This window comes from Triticum aestivum, chromosome 4D (assembly GCF_018294505.1).
Source record: "Triticum aestivum cultivar Chinese Spring chromosome 4D, IWGSC CS RefSeq v2.1, whole genome shotgun sequence".
Taxonomy (NCBI): domain Eukaryota; kingdom Viridiplantae; phylum Streptophyta; class Magnoliopsida; order Poales; family Poaceae; genus Triticum; species Triticum aestivum.
The window spans coordinates 502,541,535-502,564,127 of record NC_057805.1 but is presented as its reverse complement, the minus strand read 5'-3'; the positions used below and the strand labels follow the sequence as shown (position 1 = coordinate 502,564,127).

Here is a 22,593-nt window from a genome sequence, read left to right as displayed (position 1 = left end):
CAGCGGATAAAGGTGCTCCTTCCGAACGGAGGGCCCCTACAGTTTCTACTCCTCCACACCCCCAAGATGATTTCCAAGACAACACATGCATAGACACTCAACAAAGATGTGTTTATGATGAGCACGTCTCCCCTAGTGCAGCATCACCGGCGCTCCCTCTAACTTGGCACTGTTATATGTGGTTGCATGTTATGTGTGATGTCTAGCTTGTATTGCTTCTAATTTTGTTGAATTCCATCTGCTTACTTTACACATTATACTTGAATAAGACACGTGTTCCTGTTTCTAGAACATACAATATCTGTCTATCACACCATGTTCTTACATCAAATTACTACTGTTGTGTAACCTGCAACAATCACTTATCATAAGACACGTTTGACTTTGGAGTGTGATATAGGTTACATCTCACATTCTTTTCTAGCTTGTACTACTAATTTGTTGAAATGGCACTTATGACGAGACAGTTTTAACTTGGTAGAGTGATATTCGTTGCATCTTTCATATGGTGTCTAGCTTTCATTGCTTCTAATTTGTTGAAATGCCTTCTCCTTAGTTTACACATCATAAGCTGTAAATATGCAATGTTGTGAATATGCAATGGCACTAATGACGAGAGACCTCTAACATGGTAGTGTGATGTTGTTTGCATCTTGCATATGATTTATTTCTTGTACTGCTTCACATTTGTTTAAACACCATTTATGATGAGACACTGTTAACTTGGCAGAGCGATATTTGTAGCATCTTTCATATGGTGTCTACCTTCCATTGCATTGCTTCTAATTTGATGAAATGTCTTCTTCTTAGTTTACACATCATAGTTCTGGTTATCTCTTCCGTCCTGTTTTTCATACATATTACATCCTCCTATCATGTGGTTGTCTAACATCAAAGTTCAGTTCGTCTGCATCACGCATCAATTTGTTCTGAAGAACTAAATTGTTATTCGTTTTTCTTGTCGGCTTGACTTAACATGGCACAGAGAAAGAGGAAGAAACACAGAATGGCAGGGAATGAGAAGCGGATGAATCCTGCAGATTCTGCTGGTACTGATGGTGCAATAGAAGGTCAAAGTCCAGCGGAAAATTCTACAAACATGGCATCCCATGCTACACGAGTTGCAAAAAAGCCAAACAGAAACAAATAGCTGCCACCAAACAAGCAGAGACAGCCCTAGTTCTTGCAACACCTACCACAGTACTACCAGCTGCACGACTTACTCGTGCGTCAACTGAGCTAGCAGCACGTTCCCAAGCTCCCTTGCCACCTGACACTACTTCCCAAGCACTCTTGACACAAGATGAGTTGGCAATATCAGATGAACCTTGTGAGCTTCAACAGCAAGAAGGTAGTTGCTGGAGTCAAGTTACAGTTGCATGCTTCTTTATATGTAGTCTCACAGTTTGATGTACACTAACACTTCCTATGTTCGTTGTTGGACTAGCACCTAGGCGCAAGAGGAAACAAACATCAGGGATAATGCTCGATAGGTTAACTAAACCTAGAGGAGGAAGAATGGAGATCCGTTTTGAGGCAGGTTTAAAAAGGCCCCGTGATGCTACAGAGTCAGCCAAGTTAGTATCAGAGGCAGCGGTTGCCGTTAGGTGTCATGTACGTATCCTCCCAACATGGATTCAGTACAGGAATGACAAAGACGAAACCCAGTTCAACACCTTCCTCGACCATTTATATGTAAGTATGGTTATGTATGGAAACTAGTAATATCGTCATGCTCTGTCCCATACTTTCTAGGTTGCTGATAATGAGACCCCCATAATTTTCAACAGATGAGGTTCAAGTTGGATAGCCAAGATGATGCAACCAGACAAGCTTGCACCCATGTTTTCAAGTCTGCTCTGCGACAGTATCGGTATAACTTGAGGAAAACTCACTTTGAAGGCAAGGCTAACAGTGAACTTTCCCAAACATCTCCAGTGGAAAATATATCGGATGAAGACTGGAGGGGCCTTGTTAAACATTGGTCTGATCCGAAGTATCAGGTACATTATATATATGTGATCAGATCACATGTTGAAGTCCTATTTATGCATGTGCCACACAAATCTATCTTCTTGTAGGTGAACTGTTCAAAGAACAAGGCCAGCCGTACGAAAGTGCAATTCCAACAGACGACAGGATCTCGTAGCTATATTGCACACTGCGAGGCTCTTGTAATTAGCTGTTGTTTCACTCTTTTCACTGTACCATATTATCAGATCTATATTGACTTGTTCGAAATGCAGAGGAAAGCCCGCAAGGACCAAAAAGTACCTGAACCAAATGTTGTGGAAATCTTCAAGGACTGTCACAACAGCAAGAAGAAGGGCATGACTACACCAGTCAAAGCCGCTGTTGTAAGTTCTTAATCCTCATGCCTTTTAACTACTACTTACTCTAACTTGTGCCTTGAACTGCATGGTTTGCAGCCAATGTCTATTACTCTTTTCAATTTTATACACAATTGTCTTAGTGTATCATTGCACCTTACAAGGTTTAAAAGAGAGGAGTGATGTTCCTTTGATCTTGACCCGTAATCTAGTTCCGTGTTGGACTTGCCCACACAACGTTACAATTGCCTGTTTGTCTGTTCTCAGTTGTTTTGTGATATGAATGATGTCATACTATGCTTACCGTATTATAAACTTCGTCTCTTTATCCTTAGCCCTCAATACAATATGAAGAAATAGACAATACATTAGCGATGGTACATGGTCATATGTTTGGAACCTGGTTTTATTATGTACTTTGCAATAAAATACAACTAATATTTTACATGGGTTCACCAGAATAAGTTCTGTATATAGACCAAAGCTATTTTGTTTGGTTTTGTTGCCTCCTTAATATCTTCTGTTCTGGTACTACTAATGTAAAACCTCAACTTTTCAGCGAGCTATGGAAAAAATGGTGGAACCGCCACCTTCTGAAGGTGGCGAGGCAACTATAACCGCAATGTCAGCTCTTGTTGTAGTGGGTCAGTACCTGTCCACTAACAGTGCCAAAAGCACGTTCCTGCGTAATATTGGGTTGGTTGTTAAGGCAATATCGTCCAAACTGCCTCATGATCAAGATATGCAAGCTCAAAGCAATGTTGTATCTGCGCTTCAGACACAAGTCCATTCCCTAACAGAGACCCTTTGTGAAACAAGGAGAAACATTGCTCAATGTCGTCAAGATATGCATGGTTTTGAAACCAGACTATTAGACATTTGCTATGTTGTTCAGGAGCCTAGGGGAAATGAAGGCGAGGGTTATGGTGCTCCATCGGACAATACAGCATGAAAATGTAACAGTCAGGTCAAATGAATTGAGCTTCTGAACTTCTGGTGGTGCATTTATCTGCTAGACTGTTAAGTTTTATGCCAACCTTCCTTTTGTTATATAGTTGTAATTTGTTTTGGTGCGATACAAAATTTATTCTTAACGTGCAGCCACCGGCTGAAGAAAACAGCAAGCCATTTTTGTATATTGTAGGGTGTTCCCTATATTTGCACTGGTGGCGATCTTTGATGCCGAGTGGATGTAATCTGTGCAATCGCCTTAATAGCCTAGCGTTAGTTTCGGCCTTATTTATTTCCTAGTCTTCTTTTTACCTGGTTTGCTAGTGGCCGCAACTACCATGGGCCATATACGGGCCGTAGGATCCATGGGTCTCCTACGGGCCGTTGATAAATGGGCATGTAATCGGTGGGCCTCGGGCCGTCGGATAAATGGGTCTACATGGGCCGTAATCGGGCGTAATTGGTATCGGCCCAGCACGGTAACATGCCGTTAACAGGCCGTAGGACAGCAAAGGCTTAATTTTGTCACAGGCATAACGGGTCGTTAATGGGCCAGAATATAGGACGGGCTGGAAACGGCGCAACGGGTTAACAGGCCAGAAACGGGCCGACTCTTGCCATGGGCCGAATTTGGCCCATTAGGGTAACAGGCCAGTAACGGGCCGACTCTTGCCATGGGCCGAATTTGGCCCATTAGGGGAACAGGCCAGTAACGGGCCGACTCTTGCCATGGGCCGAATTTGGCCCATTAGGGGAACAGGCCAGTAACGGGCCGACTCTTTCCATGGGCCGAATTTGGCCCATTAGGGGAACAGGCCAGTAACGGGCCGTAAGTAATCGAGGGCCGAAAAGGAGCCCAAGAACGTATGGGCCGTCAATAGGCCGAAAGCTAACACGGGCTGGAAACGACCCATGTAAATCACGAGCCGTTAACGGGTATAAAGAAAATTACTGTTCATTATGGGCTAGAGTCACCGTGGGCTTGTAAAGGGCCGAAAGATATGAAGGCCTCATATGGGCCGAAAGACGTCGTGGGCCATACATGGGCCGAAAGTGAAATGGGCTGGTGTTATATTCGACGGCCCACATGACGTTGTTGGGCCGATTTCCTTTAGGGCCTAACGGGCCGTGAGTTAACGGGCCGTAAAATGGGCTATTTGCAAAGAGACCGTTAACAGGCTTTTCATGGGCCAGCCCGTTAACTTTTGACCAAGTCAAACGGGCCGGCTTTGTAAGCTAATTGGGCCAGTGGTGGGCCATGGCACATGTCGACATATCATAGGCGCCTATCTGACCCACTGACGAGCTAACACGTGTTTCGTCCGGCCAATAAGAATTTTACACGTGGAAATTTCCCATTGGTCGGGGCTGTTAACGGGTTATCGGATCCAAAACCCGACCTGATAGCTTAACAGCGTTCCGTTACGGTGGATGCCACGTGTCGGTCACCCTTGACGAAAGCACTTCTGTGACGCGCGATTTATCGTCATGGAAGTGGACACTTCTGTGATGATAATTTTGGTAATGTCATGGAACACTTCTATGACAGCACAGGTATGACTATCTTGATTCTGTCATAAAATCGTCATGGATGTACATGCATGACAAAAAACGCGACCTATTGTGACAAACACGTATCATCACGGAAGTGTATTTTTTTGTAGTGAAAGGTAAGAGTGTGTATAATCCATGGACTCACATTAGTCATAAAGAACTCACATACTTACTGTAAAAGTTTATTAGCTCTCGAAGCAAAGTACAACTACGCATGCCCCTAGGTGGATAGATTGGTAGGAAAAGACCATCGCTCGTCCTCGACAGCCACTCATAAGGTAGACACTCGATAATAAATCATTCTCCAATCGCATAACTACAGACTATACGTGCATGCTTCGGAAATCACAAACTTTAACACCAATATCATACTAAACCACAATCATTCACTAGTACCCCCCACATATTACCATCTCAATAACACAAAACTATCATATTCAATGATTTACAAGAAAGTTTTTATTATATCCCTCTTGAATAGCTATAATATCAGGACCAATTTTATAACACGTGCATATCGCCATTATATTATTTATTAGACTCTTAAAAAGATACAGGTGAAGAATGAGAGTGCAACTATTTCTTTAAAATATAACCATCATCGTGCTCTAAAAGATATAAGTGAAGCACTAGAGCAACTGTCTAGCTCAAAAGATATAAGTGAAGCACACATAGCATTCTAACAAATCATGAATAAATGTGTCTCCCTCTTAAAAAGTGTGTGCAGCAAACAATGATCATGGCAAACTAAAAAGCAAACAAAGCAAAGATTACTATAATACAAGACGCTCCAAGCAAAACTCATATCATGTGATAGATAAAAATATAGCTCCAAGTGGTATACCGATGGATTGTAGACGAAAGAGGGGATGGCATACGGGGCATCCCCAAGCTTAGATGCTTGGCTCCTTGAATATTACCTTGGGGTGCCTCGGGCATCCCCAAGCTTAGGGTCTCATACTCACCACCCCAGTCAGTTTGCATATCAAGGATTTGGGAGTTTAGTTGGCGTTCAACAAGATTTTTGAAATTGCTAAAGACTTGAAATACATCTGATCATTTGTTTAGCAAATAAATCCAAGTAAACTTACTATAACCATCAATAAAGCTTACATAATATGAGAATCTACCAACTGATGTAGGAGCTGGTCCCCATACATCCGAAAAAATAAGTTGCAAAGGAGCAGTGGATACACTGGTAGAGATAGGATATGGCAATTGATGACTCTTAGCTTGTTGACACGCATCACAAACTGACTCAACACTAGACTCATAAGGAAGTTTATTTCTACTAAGAACATGTTGAACAATAATTGAAGAAGGATGACCCAAGTGACGATGCCACTTTGCCCAAGATGGTTTGGTGACACTCCATGCTTGTTTATTGGACCATGATGAAGAAACTGATGATATGAGTGGGTAGAGGCCTCCTCACATTTTCCTCTAAGAATGACTCTCCTTGTTGCCAAGTCCTTAACCACAAAATAATGAGGATAGAATATTATGAGAACTTGGTTATCAAGAGTAAAATGATGAACTGAGACAAGATTTTTTTGATGCATGAGGAACATCTAAGACATTATTGAGATGCAAATTTTTCTCGGGGGTTTTAACAATTGAGTTACCAATGTGAGCAATTTCCATACCCGTTCCACTTTTCATATGCACTTGGTCACCTCTGTGGTATCTTTCTCGCATCCTCAACTTGTCAAGTACCCCCGTGATGTGCTCGGTAGTGCCGGAATCTACATACCAATTTGTGTCAATGCCATAGGAGTCAATGCCACATGAAGAAGTGAGACAGATACAAAGAGGGGTGATCAACATTGATCCATCAGGACCACATGACACTTGGACGTGCATTTGGGGAGATGCCAAATTTAAAACCATAAAATATTATAAATTCTACTTCAGAGATATAGTTGCTCATGATGCCTTCAACTGGTTATGGAAATCCAAAAGTATGCTCAACATCAAAGTTTTTGGCTGGTTCTTACTGGCTGACCGACTCAATATCAGGAACATGCTCAGAAGAAGACACTACAATACTGGAAACAATCTAGACTACCTGCTATGTGGATACACTGGCCTTTCCTACCTTTTCCATTGTCGAAAAAAGATTACATGAAGAATATTTCTCAAACTCTATTACAGAGGAGCAGAGTTGTGCTCTCCCCGCGACTGTCGCGTGCTCGGATGGCCGGAGCCAAGCTCGAGGTTTGCTAGGCGGATGTCCAGACTCCGTCAAAGCCTCCAGGTTTGCTATCACTTTGCCGGTTCGAACGTCTGAAAGCGTCCACGAAACGGTTGAGGATAGCACTCAATTGGAAAGAAAAAATGTCTAGACTCCCGAAAACATGACATACACCAGTCTCTGTCCGGCCGGGTCAGCGTCAGCGTTGGCGGGTCGCTCTCGCACGACTTCTCTTGATTGGCGGCTTGCCCAGTCCCGGCCGCGGATCGGGTAGCGGCGGCGCATGCGACCTCGTCCAGGAAGCGCCTAGCCTACCTACCATGGTCCAGCGCCAGCCCCAACCTACTCCACGCGTCCAACGATTTAGACCACGCCGGTCGCCTTGGTGCTTCTTCCCTTCCTTCGCTCACGGCCACACTTGTTTATATATCGACACCGTGCAAGTGTGCAACCAACTTGCTCCACTCACCGACCGGCCATGGCGATTCTTGAAGCCACGCTCGTTCTCCTCCTCCTCCTGGTAGCACCGGCGGCCGGCTCCGACGACGCGCTCGCCGCGTCCTGCTCCGGCGCGCGCAGCTTCGCCGCCGACAGCCCCTTCGCCAGCAGCCTGCGCCAGCTGATGTCGCTCCTCGAGACCAAGGCCCCGGCCATCGGGTTCGACATCGGCAGCTCCGGCGGCGTGCACGGCCTGGCGCTCTGCCGCGGGGACGTCGCCAGGGCGACATGCGCCGAGTGCATCCGCTCCGCGGGCGCCCAGGCCCAGCGCCTCTGCTCGTCCAAGAAGGACGCCGTCGTCTGGCTCGACGCCTGCATGCTCCGCTACTCCGACGGGCACTTCTTCGGCGAGGTCGACGCCGACCACAGCGCCGTCGTGCCGGGCGGCGTCCTGGGCGCGGCGAGGTCGGCCGAGTTCGACAACGAGGTCGCCGGCATGATGAAGAGGCTCACCAGGACGGCGTACCTCTCGCCGCTGCTGTTCGCCGCCGGGGCGGCCGAGGCGGTCGCCGGGACGCGGAGACTGCACGGGCTCGCCCAGTGCACCAAGGACCTGTCCGGTGGGGACTGCAAGCTGTGCCTAGAGGCCGCCATTGGTAAGCTGCTGGCGAGAGGGTGCGCCAAGGAGGGAGGGATGGTGTTAGGCGGAAGCTGCAGTTTGAGATACGATCTGTATCCCATTTTTGATTCCTAGCTAGGTGGCGCTACCTTTAATTTGTTCTTGTAATTAAGGTGTCAGACTCTTATACCCACATGCATTGTTCATACAGATTCTCATGAATATGTTCAGATACAAGAAACTTCAGTTTATGTTTGTAAATAAAACAAGGGTGGGAACTAGGAATACTATCTGCCGAATATAAATCACTTTGACATTCTTTGCTTTCATGCGATTGGTCGTTAAATTTAACACTCTCTCCGATTAATATTAATTGTTGCTGTTTTAATACAGTACAACTTTAGGATCGGAAGGAGTAGTAGATATTATACAGGGAATAAAACTATTGCATTTTTTTCTCTTTCTATTTTGCATTTACGACCATTGAATTCAAACAGCTAATCTTTGTTCAACCGTTGATTGAATTCAGATTTTAAATTTTGTTGTAAGGTAGAGTACATCTTGTGCCAACCCTCGAACAATTCTAATGAATTTTTCAACTTTTTGATATGCTCACATTTATGATATGTTTCACCAAGTGGATGAAGTGTGGTGAACATACTTTGAGCAATTCAATTTTGCGTTAATACTTCACACAAAAGAAAAAGTTTGCTTCATTCAACATTTGTTAGTTTATTTTCTGCATGAATGAAAAATAGTTGATGGTGCCTTCAAATCTACTCCCTATGTTCCCTAATATAAGACCTTTAGCTTTTTCTATGTAGTCAATGTTTTGAAATAGCTAAATGTTCTTATAGTAAAGAACGGAGGGAGTAACAAATTAATTGGTTTCCATCATAAAAGAGTGGCAGTATATAGCCATATCATGGTTGTTGACAACTTGACATGGTGGCATGCATAAAAGGTTCTGTTTTGGAATAATTTAGAAAAGGGCAAAAAAAGGCAAGTAAATAAATAGTAAAAGTTAATTTTCTTTGAAAGAGCTCTGAGAGCATCTACAACCGCACCTACCTAGTTTGGGTCCTCAAACATGCGTGAATGTACCCTGTCAATGCTCAGGCGCGTTCGTTTTGATCCCTCATTTTTCCTACAAAATAATCACGCTCCTACTTTGAACCCCCAATTTTTTTCTACTCGTGACATTTCATCGAACATGCTGAGTGCGACACTGCTGGAGCACGTGGAGAGCGCGCACAACAGTGACATCACCCGTAGAACGCACTGCAGCTCACGCACTTACGGCACCTGAAGAACGCATTGCATCTCACGCACTTTCGGCCGGAGCACGCACCCAACGACAGCACACGCTGTCTGGCCGGAGCGCCCACGTAGCGGCAACACACGCGGCCGTCTGGCCGGAGCGCGCATCCTGCACACATGCTTCTTCCGTCCAAAAAAAGCTTGTCTCGAGCTTATCCCTTAACGTCTTCTTTAGATCACAGAATTTGCAAAACAAAAGGAATAGGAAAAATGAAGGCTATGGATTTTTCCAGAGGTCGGACCTCATGCGTAAATTTCTCTGGAATCGGCACCTTGGCGACCCAATCCCGAGGAATTGCAGTGACCCAATCCTGTGATCCAAATGCATTCCATAGAAAACAACCCTAAGGACTGATATCCCGTGAGAATCCTGTGAAAATCCTTCAATCCAAAGAAGGCCTAAATGGATGTATCTAGCACTAACTTGATGCTAGATACATCTATTTGAGGGACAAGTTTTTTCGGACGGAGGGAGTACATAACACACACAACATCTGCACACAGCAGCAGCGGGCGGAGGGTCGAGCCCGAGTAGCGCGCACGTCAGGCTGCTTGAGGCTCGAGGCGCACGTCGGCCGGCACATGAAGCTACGGTCTGGTCTCCAGCCCGGAGCGCGGGCGAGCTCCTGCGAGGGCAGGCGAGACTCTGGTCCGGCCCTACGGACGAGCTCCGCCGTGGCGAGCCTCGACGCGGGGCGAACTCCGGCACCGGCACCCGGCGACCAGCACGCGCAGACGCGGCAGCCACGGACGGGAGAAGCAGACGCATGCGCGGCCAACCAGCCAGCACACGGCGGCCATGGACGCGAGCAGCCGATGCACACGCGGACGACCAACACATGTGGCCAGCTAGCCAGCGTGTGCGGCGACCAGCCGCCTCCTCCGCCCACGTTGGAGCCGCCGCGAGGCACCGCCCCCTTCGTTCTTGCCGTTGCCTCTTCCAAGCGAGAGAGAGATGAGAAAGGAAGTAGGATTGGGTGGCTGTAGGTGTGGGACCATTTGGAGGGGGCTGCCCGGACTTGTTCGGGCGTGTCCGCTAACTCCTTATATTATCCTCATATATGGTCTCAGTGTGAGGTACGCCGGTCAGTTCGAGTTTTTAGGGACGAAATGGGGTTTAGTTGGGTCACTGTTTTTAACATGACCCTGATCGAGCGGATGTTGAGGGAGAAAATAAGGGTCCGGCTGTAAATACTCTAAGGATGACCGAGTTTACATATTCTAACCAGTGGGCCCAGGTGCTAGATAGCAGTGAATAATCACCAAGGCTACAGACACAAGTCATAGCGAAGCCTCCTCCGCATAGACATCAACAACCTTCTTCTCGAATACATGGCAGCCCAAACCAAGGTGCGGCTCAGCAACACGTGAAAGACAAACAACGTCCGCTCATCCCCGGTACTATATCATCATACATGTGCACGATCGTGCAAAGAACCACATGCCTAGTGACCTCCCCTTGATCAGTAGAGCACACGTTTTTGTACCTCTCACCAGTAGAAAAATAGCTAGCCGCAACTTAGTCGGTGGCGCGGCATTCTCAATCAATCAAATAGTGGTGGTGTTAGTATATTTGGTACGTCAGCTTTATTTCTTTAGTGGTGGCGCTAAAAATTATTGTACGTCATTTGTGTTATCTATGTTATTTGTTTTGGGATGTACTTAGTTATGGCGTGGCCTATTAGACCCATGCCAACACTGGTCCATCTCCTTTACCTCTCATACTCAATAAAAAAACCTAGCCATCTCACATTCTTCTATCCTTTTAACCCCTCTCTCTCGACCATCTGCCACCGCCTCCTTCCGACCTCGCCGCTCCTCGCCGCCGGGACCTAGACGCTCATCGCACACACCGCCGGTGACAACAGGTTCGATCCCTCGCCTCGCGCCTCCTTCATCCGCGAACGTCATGTAATCCATGGATTAGGTTTTTGTTGTTGTTGTTGAATTTTAGTAGGGTTTCGCCCATGGATTGCTTTGTGTAGTAGTGTAGAATTCATGGATTGCTTTGTGTAGAAATTTTAACAGTGTAGAATCCATACTTAGTAGAAATTTAGTAGTGTAGAATCATGGATTGCTTAGTAGTGTAGAATCCAATTTAGTAGTGTAGAATCCACGGATCACTTTGTGGGGAGAATATCATACGGAAACCAACATTCTGTGGAAACCCACCACGAGAAAAGGATATTTTAAAGTTTTTAAAAAATCTGAAAAAAACACGGGATGTTAAGAGGATGATTTTTTATTGCCACGCAAAATTTCAAGTTAAAACACATTGCGAGATGTGAGCTATGAAAAAGAAAAAATCAACATTGAATAGTGCCGAACAGTAATGTCACTATTCAGGGCTGAATTTGTCTTTTTCATAACTCACATCTCGTAATGCGTCTCAACTTGTAATTTTGCGTGGCAACAAAACATCACCCTCTTAACATCCCGTATTTTTTTTCCAGATTTTTCCAAAACTTTAAAATATGGTTTCCACGAAGTTTTCATTGAATATTGGTTTTCGTATGATATTCTCCCCGCTTTGTGTAGAAATTTTAGTAGTGTAGAATATTTTTTAGTGTAGAATCCATACTTAGTAGAAATTTAATAGTGTAGAATCCATGGATTGCTTAGTAACATAGAATCCATACTTAGTGGAACACGATTCAGTAGTGTAGAATCCATGAATTGCTATGTGTAAATGAATTAGTAGTGTAGAATCCATATACCGTTGTTCCTCCTACGCCTGCTGGAACACCGATAAAGGCGTCGGCGTAGGCTGCACCTCCGTCGTGGCGGCGTTGTAGTGCGTTTGCGCCTGCTCCATGGTGAAGTCGGAATCCACATGAGGCTCAGGAGCTGGGGCGATGTTGTCGGAGCCCGTCTCCATCGTAGTGTCATCCTCGTCGTCGGAGACTTCGAGCGAGCTGGCCGGCAAGCCGGCCTCGATCTTCCTGGCATTGCCGGCTCTGCCAGGCGGCCACGACATGCTTCATCTTTATGGAAAGGCTCTCCCACAGAGCTTCGCCGCCTGCAGCGGCGTGAATGCGGGCAGCTGGCGCTGGACGGAAACGCACGCGGGTAAGGGATGAGGGACTTGGGTGGGCCGGGGTGGTCAAAAGCGGGCATGGGAGCGGTCCGGACTCCCGCAAAGGCCCCCTCCCCCACAGACACACGTTTGTCTTTGGTTTGCGAGAGAAATTACGTCCTGACCGCGTGCGGACCGATACAGGACCGCGTTAGATGGCTTTCGTAGTCCGGAAAACACGGTCTAGACGGATACGGTAGGTTTGAGGGTTGGCGTCGGAGATGCCGTAACACCAACAAATTGTTGTTGGCGGGAATCACCCACACCGAGAAGAGCATCGCTGCAGCAAGAAATCGTCTGCACTGCCAAGTGGACTCCATCAAGGGAATCCTCCTTGGTTTTTAAGCCGCTTGAGCCACCCGGGTTGTCCGAAATCTTATACCAATGAACTAACATTGGCCAATACGGCAAAGTCCTTGAGCCAACGAGATCTTCATCGGCGAAGAAAGATAGCGTCACCCACAAACCATTGGGAAGGAAGAAGATCATTAAGCATTTTGCAAAAGGCGGACGGGTATTGCGGGGAGTTTCCCGATAGTCCCCCTTGAACCCTTTGCCTTTTTTAACACGGTACAGACGCAAGCGCTCATATACACGCGCATACACTCATTTCTATGAATGCACACGCGTACATCTTACCACTATGAGCACTTTCAAGAAATTAAGCCGACATACCATTTTGAGATTTACGCGCATCGCCGAAAATCCTAAAATAAATTCAGAAAAATGCAAGCGTGAACCGAACTGGGCCGTGGCGAAAATGCGCGAGCGGCGGCATCTTTCCCCCACCGAGCGCGCGGAGAGACGGGGAGATACGGTACACGCCAAGGGCGCGGCGCGGGCCGCCCGGGCCGAACCGAAACGGCAAAGGAGGCAGAGACGGGGCGAGGACCCGCGCGGACCCGGCGGACGGGCAGGCACGAGCACATCGCGGCGCGGCGCCGTGCCCGGGACCGCCAGCCAACTCGGCGTGCCACGTGGCGTGCGGACCGGCGGGCGCAGCCGGACACGACACACACGCGCACGCACACGCGACGCGCCGCAGCAAAAGGCGCGGGGCCCTCCCCCTCCCTCCCTCCCTCCCCTCCCCCGCAAAACCACCAAAAAAAACCAGCGGCCGGTTGCCCCTCCCCCCTCCTCCCTTCCGCAGGCGCAGCCGCAGCGAGCGAGCAACGGACGGAAGCAAACGCAAAGGGGGAGGTCGGACGCGTTCCGCCGTTCCATCCCACTCGCCGCCCCTCCCTTCCTCGCCGTGGTCGGGCGCGGCGCCACCGCCATGGCCATGTCCAAGCCGCAGCAGGGCGACCCCGCGGGCTTCCTCGACCTCGTCGGCCCGGACCTCTCCGCCTGCGTCTTCGCCCGCCTCCAGGACCCCGCCGACCTCGCCCGCGCCGCCACCGTCTCCCGCCCCTGGCGCAGATTCGGTCCGTTTCCCCCCTCCCCTCCCCTTCCCCCTCCATACACAAACAGTTCTCTTGCTAGAAATGGATGAGAACCTCGGCCCCTTTTGCGCGCAGTGGAGGGGAACGGCTTCCTGAAGAAGGTGTGCGTGCGCAAGTTCCCGGAGCTGGCCGTGCTCACGGCCGCGGTGGAGGTGCGCAGGTCGCCCGCCCCCGACCCCGGGCCCGTCGATGCCAACGCCGCCGCGCAGGCGGAGCACAGGATCTACTCCCACCTCTACGGCGCGCTCGTCGCCGCCGGGCCCCCCGCCGACTGCATCCTGCACTGCGTCGGCGCCTCCAGCACCGACAACTTCCCCGACGAGACCATCGACAACACGCTCGAGCCGCAGGACCGCGTCAACAACCGCTTCTCCTACTGGTCCAGCGCCGGCCAGGACGACCCCGACGTGCCCGAGACGCTCACCTACAGGCTCGCCTCCGACATCTGCGTCGTCGACGAGATCAGGATACAGCCCTTCAAAGGTAGTCTTCTCTCTTCTTATATAAACAACTATATATAAGGTGACTGACATCTGAAATTGACCCTCAGGTTAATGCTGCGCCATCAGTCATTTCATTTCTGTGTGTGCTCATGCTGTCGGATGCTTTCCGACAGTGAATCGGACCGTTTCATTGTGTCGGATTCTTTCGGACCGTGAATCCGACTCCGACCGTTTCGTCGTGCCGGGTTCTTTCCGACAGTGAGAATCGGACTGTTCGTTGTGTCGGATTCTTTCCGACCGTTTATTTGTGTCGAATTCTTTCCGACGGTGAATCAGACCGTTTCGTGTTGTCGGATTCGTTCCGACCGTGAATATGAACATTTCGCCGTTGGCAATAAATAACCCGTTGATGGTTGTTTCGTAAAGAACAAATCGGTCCAGCGGGTCATCTAGGTCGACACGACAAATGAGTCCGTGCCGTTATCGAAGGCGCGAAATTTTAGGTTTGAAACTTTACATAACTCTACATCCAAAACGACACGTGTAAAGGGGATTTTAGAAAAGACTAGCAATCTTGTTCCGCAAGTTGACGCAGCTACAGGATCTGGCGAGGATAATTAGGCAATTGGCAGAATGATAAGGAATGTAGGCATTGATGTCAATAGGATTCTGAAAGTCGACGTATCTAGTTTAATGGAAATTATGGGGTGGCCAAACCAAGGATATACAGTTTTCAGATCTGCCTATAAATGGAACAGTATATTAAGTGTAGAAAGCTTCTTAGCTAGCCAGAACAATCTACCCAATGACGTTACGTGGATTGGTGACTAAGGGGTTTACCTATTATAGTCTTAGGTAGAGCTAAATTAAGTTAAAAGAAGGAGGTCCATAACACCACGTAAATTAATGGCTATATTTGGTTAATACTCCCAGGTGGTTGAGCAATGCAAAGTAATGTATTTTGTTAAACATATGATATTGTAAATTTTCTCCCTTGGTTACTTGTCGGATGATTGATTTCATTGCCTTTTGTTTCCAATTGCCAGCATTCTTTCAGATTGGGCATCCTATATACTCTTCAAAGATGGTGCGGTTCCGGATGGGCCATTGCAAACTTCCTCGTCCATCAGAGTCATTTATCACAGATGATGATGATAACCAAGCAGTAATTGCTGATGAAAACTACATCTGGACTTACACCTCGCCTGAGTTCCTTATGTTACAGGTGATTTTGTACCTTCTCTCTTGTTGACCTATCTACAGATTAGCAAATTGACGAATTCTATTACTCCCTCCGTTTCTTTTTACTCTGCATCTAAAATTTGTTTGAAATCAAACTACGTACAGTTTGACCAAATTTATCTTAAAAAATATTAACACTTACAATAGATAAGTTATATAATATGAAAATTAATTCCATGATGCATCTAATGGTATTGATTTCATATTGTGAATGTTGATATTTTTTTCATATATAATTGGTCAAATTTTACGAAGTTTGACTTCTAACAAATTGTATATGCAGACTAAAAAGAAACGGAGGGAGTATTAAACTATTTATAGCCATTCCGCCATGATCAGTTTCTTTAACTGGAAGATATTATTGACTTCATTTCATAAATATTGGTCATATCTTACCAAAAACAAATGATGAACTACTTTCGCATTTTGCGCCTGCACACTTTCCCTCAATATTTCTGTAGCTTCACATCAACCCAATCACATTGACATTTTTTAACCTACACCAACCACACAATCATGAGGGGCATGAAGCTCTCAAAAAAGATTGCCTAAATGGCTAAATAGACACACGTTGTTAAAAATGCCAAGTACTGTGAAACCGAGAAAGCTACAACCTGCATCCTGGTGTAAATAGCAAATGTGTATGGTCTCAGAGCCCAATTTTGAAAATGGTTTTGTTTCACAATTTCAATAGGATTTATTATTGCTTGAGAGATCATTCCTGTAACCGTCTTGCAAGCTAGATGAAGTTGATTTGGACGTATATTGGGGCAAGCAGATTGAGGAAGAAGGCAAGCAGGAGAGATTACTGTACTAAAGCAAAGGATCTGCTGATTAGTTCAGTTCAGACATGGTAACTGCAGAGCGCAGCAGTTGCACCTGCCAGACCAGAATAGGAATTGTCAGAATTAGGAAGGGTCAATTATATGTAGAATCCAAGCTAACTCATAGTGCTTTGTATCGCTTGATGCTACATTTGAGATAATAAAAGTGTCCTTTATCGAAAAATATGTACTCCCTCTGTTCCCTAATATAAGACCTTTTAGCTTTTTCTTGATTCGTATGTATCTGGACACATTTTAATCCCTAATATAAAACCAGTTAAGGACCGGCCTGGTACCCAATATCAAGCATGCTTGTTTTCCCCCAGCTGGATGCATTTTTTGCGTTATGCTATCAGTGATATTGTATTGATAAAATAAATCAACATGCTGTATTGATGTTGCAATGACCTTACTGATGCCATCTAATTTGGTTTTACAGGAAAATAAACTGCAGACGTTTAAACTCCCGCGCCCAGCCCTGTGCATTGGTGGCGTAGTAAAGATTGAGCTGCTGGGAAGAGTGCAGAAACAAGCAACAGATGATAGGTATTACATATGGTAAGTTGAAAATGATGTTATGCAAAGAATATGGCATGGTTATTCAAAATTGGAGATTAGATGTAATTCCACTACTGTCAGGCTGGGTCAAGGCAAGTTTTGGCTTGTCCAGACATTGGCCAGCCAAATTTTGGCTGCAGACCAAGAATGTCAAGCTTATTATTGTTCAGTGCCACCTTAAACAATGAAATTGTGCACCTCGCGGCCTTATTTTTGCTAAATGATGATTACCATGCAGTTTGTCCTTGCACTTTGTTCTTTTGCGCATGTAAACTTTTTGTGGAGCTTGTATGTGCAGCATTTAGAACTTAGAAGATGCACTTGACTATTCGTTGCCTGAACACGAAGACATGCAAATTCCCAATGGTGTATACCTTATGACATGCTATCCTGACACCCTGAAGTAGAGTTTGCTCTAAATATATATGTTCTTGGAACATTTTCTTGGGTATGTAGTATGTACGTCCACAACTACTCACTGACCTATCTCCATTTTACCTGTTCACAGTGTCTGCCATGCTCAAGTGGTCGGGCGTTCGCTCTCACCAGTGTTCATGGTCGACATCAACGACTCGGCTGGCTACTCCATCCTCAAGCACCTGCCAGAGGCCAAGAACCTCAGCGTGGAGGAAGTGATGCAGGACAGCGCTAGTGACTCGCAGGAGTGGAAGGACGCTCTGGCCAGCTACAGGGAGACGAGTCATCTGGCCACCGCCCTCATGAACGTGCTCCACGAGGGGGCCGCGCACCCCGCGCAGGACCAGCAAGGGGACGCGCCGCACTTCCCGCATGGCGCGGCGCTTCTGCAAGAGATCCAAGCAATGCAGGGAGATGCGAACCTCATGCAGCAGCTGCAGGTGGACGCGCAGCTCCTGTATTTGCTGCAAGACGGTGTGCTGCAACTGCAGGACGATGAAGATGGTCTACAGGCCATGGACGAAGATGATGATGCGGACGGCGGCGGCGTGTCGGACAACGACCCCTTCGCCTAGGCTGGTGATGCAGAGAGAGTGAGTGAGAGAGACCGTTCGTTTGTTGTTGTGAACTAGTGGACTTGTGAACCAACCCTTGTATGAACTAGCCGGGGGTGTATAGTTGAGAGTATACAGACAGCTGTTGTGAACTTGTTGTGGTCGTCCAGACAGGGTTTAAAAGAGTTTAAAAGTCATGGTTTGCGACTTTGGTCAGTCTTGGTGCTTCTGATAAGCTGTGGTCCGTTCTATGTTCTTGGTTTGTTGTTTCGTCCATGATGCTGCATCCGTCTGATGGATAACGCAAGAGCGATGGAAGCTGTTGCTCCGACGAACTAGCTCTTATACTTGAATCCTCCTCGACCTACCTCTCATGAGGAAGGAAAATATCTAGTGCTACCACCCTCTTATATGTTGCCATACTACTAATTGAAATTGTTGTTTTAAACATAGACAAAAGGTTTTGCCTCATTCATTAATTAAGAAGGAGCTTAGAGTACAGATCACTGGCTCCACAACATAGCCTGTCAGAAAAAGACTACGTACTTATAGGGATTACTCTCACGGCTCCACAACATAGCCTTTCGGAAAAAGATTACATACTTAATAGGGATTACTCTCGCGGCATGACGGTGCTCAAGTACCTAGCCCCTATGGTGCCCAAAGCTTGGCCTCATCCTGAATAAGCATGAGAATGTAGAAAGGTTGTGTCGCTTTCTTTGTGAAAGCCATGGCCATCCGGTTTGCAGTATCGGTCTCGACACGATGGTCCACCAACTCTTGGCAATGCGCTCTACCACTTATTGATTCATTTCTAGAGCCCCTAATCCGAGCCAATCCTTGACCATTCTCCAAATGCCAAAAGTGAACCGACATTTGTAGAACAAGTGGGGAGCCGTCTCGTTGGTCCTCTTGAAAAGGGTGCATAGGCCACAATTGTCCATTCCCTCTTTTTGATAACATTGATATAATGCCACATGTAAAGGCGTGGCACCACTGAAGATTCATATAAACTTTTTAAGGCATCGTACCAAAGCAAAACTGTAAATTTGACCCCTTCGCTCCTGCCTCCTACAACCTCCGAGTTAGGGTTTCCCCGCCTCCCGGTGGCGCCGTCGCCGGTCCGCCTCGTCTCCTATGGTCCTTGGATTATGGAGGTGCGGTGGATTCCGACCCTTTCTGGCGGGAGGGCCCCGTTTTTAGGTGTTTTTTGTAGTTTTTGTTATGTTTTGTGCCATGCTCAGAAAAAGAGGTGGAGGCGGCTTCTTGAAGATGTAACAAGGTCCTCCCTGCCTAGCCCCCGTCTCGGCGATGTTTCTAGCGTCGTCGGAGTGCATGTGGAGGTGTGTCTTCAGCGAATCTCGTTGGATCTGGTCGGCGTTTGTCTTTGGTGGATCCGCTTCTATCCGGTCTTCGCTCGTCTACATGTCTACAAGTTGGATCCTTTCGATCTAGACTTCTCTTCATCGGTGACAATTGTTGTTCTGGTGTGCTGGTCCTATGAGGCCTTAGCACGACGACTTCCCGACTGTCTAGTACAACAATGTTTGCTCGGCTCCGATGAGGGAGGTGTGATGACGACGACGCGCCTTCGTCTCGTTCCAGTGCTTGTAGTCGTCGCTAGGTGGTCTTCGGAACTGGATGTAATTCATAGTTCTAGTGTTATTTGTACCACCTTGATAGTTGATGAATAGATTCGAAGTTTTTTTTTAAAAAAAATTGTTAATTTGAAACCTTGCAATTTATACGTGCCCTGGATTCATATTCAAAATCCATCTATACAAAGTAAAAAAAAAAAAAATCCATCTATACAGGACGTTCTTCCTCTCCCGACTTTCCCCGACTCCTTCGGTTCCTCACCGGTCACCCCCATCCCTCAGGTCTGAACCCTCTCGCGCCGCCGCCGCCGCCGTCCCCGTCCTCCCTCTCGTCGCGCCTCCGCCGGCCTTTCAGGTACGCCCCCCCTGCCATCCGCCGATTAGCTAATCCCCGCTGGTGCCTCCCCGATTTTAGGATGCGCGCGGCCATCTAGATCCGCCGATGGGGCGGTGCCGACGGCAACTGGATCTGCCGACGTTGTTACTCCGCGAAAACTCGCTGCTGGATCGACCTACTCGTTCTGGAAGCCTGTCGAGCTTGTCAGCGTAGAGAGAAACTGGATCTTGCTGAGGGCGGCACGGTTCTACCATGCCTTGTGTCTGTTTATCCCTATCCCTGGGTTAGGGTTCAGGGGTTCTGGTTATGGCAATTAGGCTTGACGAGTTCCTGTTGCAGCCTAGCTTGGTGAAGGGCAATTGTCGATTCTACTGCCGATTTGTTAGAGACGCTGGTGTAGCACAGGGTTTCACCGATTTAATTAGTTCATCCTCCGACAAACACGTCTACCTGAATTGGACACCATATATATTTTGATTTATGCCAACTTAGCACCCCGGATGATTCCTTGACAGTATGGTGCTGGAACGCTGTTGAGACACACGATTCTGCCCAGTGTGGCACTCTAGGTGCTGTCCTGTAAATCTGAATAACGGTGCTTATATCATCGACGATGACTCGGAACACTAGTAGCCACTTTGTACTGAAGATTTTTGTACGGCGTGTGTGTTTCCTGACATTTCATGGTATATGTGGGTTCATTTGCCACGATCAGCTACTCCAGATAGTGTTAGAACTTAGAACTAACTTGGTTAGTGTCGCTAAAGTAAACGACATCTGTAGTGGTCGGGGTTTCATGCACACCCTTGTGTTCTTCATCTGTTAATTGGAGGTGCCGTGGAGAAAATTCATAAGTTCACTTAGCATTATGTATTGGCATGTGTTATTAATTGATATTCTGTAACACCTCGCAACTTGGCATTTGTTTTTTGTTTGCAGTTTAGGGTGGGATCATGTCTTCTGCAATGGAGTCATCGTACCTTCCTGCTACTACTGAGTCAATTGAAAAAGCTCAGGAGGCTAAGGATGCTTCAGAGTCAATTTCGATCCTTTACCGCGTGATCCAAGACCCGTCTTCATCTGCAGATGCACTGAGAACAAAAGAGCTTGCGATTACCAACCTTACAAACTCCCTCACTAAAGAGAACCGTGCCGAGGATCTGCGAAATCTCTTGACCCAGCTGAGGCCGTTTTTCTCACTGATTCCCAAGGCCAAGACTGCAAAAATTGTCCGTGGAATCATTGATGCTGTCGCCAAGATTCCTGGAACATCTGATCTTCAGATCTCGCTCTGCAAGGAGATGGTGGAATGGACGCGTGCAGAGAAACGTACGTTCCTCAGGCAGCGTGTGGAGGCAAGGTTAGCGGCCCTTCTTTTGGAGAATCAGGAGTACACTGAAGCCCTGACCCTCCTTACTGGACTTATCAAGGAAGTCAGGAGACTTGATGACAAGTTGCTTCTTGTGGACATTGACCTTTTGGAAAGCAAACTCCACTTCTCTCTGAGGAACCTGCCTAAGGCCAAAGCTTCACTGACCGCTGCAAGAACAGCGGCGAATGCCATTTATGTCCCACCAGCTCAGCAGGGCACTATTGATCTGCAGAGTGGAATCCTTCATGCGGAAGAGAAGGACTACAAAACTGCTTACAGCTACTTCTTTGAAGCATTCGAGGCTTTCAACGCACTGGACGACCCAAGAGCTATCTTCAGCTTGAAGTACATGCTCTTGTGCAAGATAATGGTCAACCAGGCTGACAATGTTGCTGGAATAATCTCATCTAAGGCTAGCCTGAAGTATGTGGGTCCTGATGTTGATGCTATGAAAGCTGTGGCTGATGCCTACTCTAAAAGATCTCTCAAGTACTTTGAAACCGCCCTTCGTGATTTCAAAGCCCAGCTGGAGGAGGACCCTATTGTCCACAGGCATCTTTCATCTCTGTATGATACCCTTCTGGAGCAGAACCTCTGCAGGTTGATTGAGCCCTACTCGAGGGTGGAGATTGAGCATGTCGCGCAGATGATTGAATTGCCAGTTGACCATGTCGAGAAGAAGTTGTCACAGATGATCCTTGACAAGAAATTTGCTGGTACTCTGGATCAAGGTGCTGGTTGCCTCATTATCTTTGAGGAGCAGAAAACCGAGGCCATCTTCCCGGCAACACTCGAAACAATTTCAAACGTTGGGAAGGTTGTGGACAGTCTTTACATGAGGTCGGCGAAGATCATGGCTTGAATACTGGTGCTCACATGATAGTTTATCTGTTGGATATGGTTTCATCTTGTTACACAGGTCTGTTAATGTCTTTCAAGACATTTAATCCTGCCAGTTTGACACTTTAATCTGCATGTTGGGTTATTTAGTTAAAAAATCTACCCTTGCTCACAAACAGGATAGTTGGTTATTTCTGTATGATTGAAGTGTACCGTGAAAACTAGATGGTTTAAGATGAACCATGTTATGCCGCCGCGACATTCTTTTGTGATAATTTTCCATTAGCTTTTTATTTTGCCTGTGTATGGCATATATATGCTGAATATACCATGCTGAGAGGTTGTATGGCTTTTCTTTGGCATCGGCGGTTAATATGTCGAATTTGTGCATGGATTGCCCTGGGATTCTCATCTGCGCTGAGGATATATCCTGCATTGTTGATGCTGCTGTGAATATTTGAACCGATGTTTGTAGTTACAATGC

General features: G+C 46.9%; 3 protein-coding genes across 3 annotated transcripts; all 3 read left to right on the top strand.

Moving 5' to 3' along the window:
* The first annotated feature begins 7,468 nt into the window (after window positions 1-7,468).
* On the top strand, window positions 7,469-8,279 carry LOC123100614 (cysteine-rich repeat secretory protein 38). The gene has a single exon (XM_044522512.1). The coding sequence runs from the start codon at window positions 7,508-7,510 to the stop codon at window positions 8,219-8,221; it is 714 nt and encodes a 237-aa protein (XP_044378447.1). The 5' UTR covers window positions 7,469-7,507; the 3' UTR covers window positions 8,222-8,279.
* A 5,277-nt stretch (window positions 8,280-13,556) lies between these two features.
* Window positions 13,557-18,178, top strand: LOC123099056 (F-box protein At4g00755). The gene is made up of 5 exons (XM_044521176.1): window positions 13,557-13,906; window positions 14,000-14,407; window positions 15,414-15,592; window positions 16,873-16,991; window positions 17,500-18,178. The coding sequence occupies exons 1-5, from the start codon at window positions 13,759-13,761 to the stop codon at window positions 17,981-17,983; spliced, it is 1,338 nt and encodes a 445-aa protein (XP_044377111.1). The 5' UTR covers window positions 13,557-13,758; the 3' UTR covers window positions 17,984-18,178.
* Window positions 18,179-19,755: 1,577 nt separating this feature from the next.
* Window positions 19,756-22,402, top strand: LOC123099054 (26S proteasome non-ATPase regulatory subunit 11 homolog). The gene is made up of 2 exons (XM_044521173.1): window positions 19,756-19,915; window positions 20,837-22,402. Exon 2 carries the CDS (start codon window positions 20,851-20,853, stop codon window positions 22,129-22,131), a length of 1,281 nt encoding a protein of 426 aa, XP_044377108.1. The 5' UTR covers window positions 19,756-19,915; window positions 20,837-20,850; the 3' UTR covers window positions 22,132-22,402.
* Window positions 22,403-22,593: the final 191 nt, after the last annotated feature.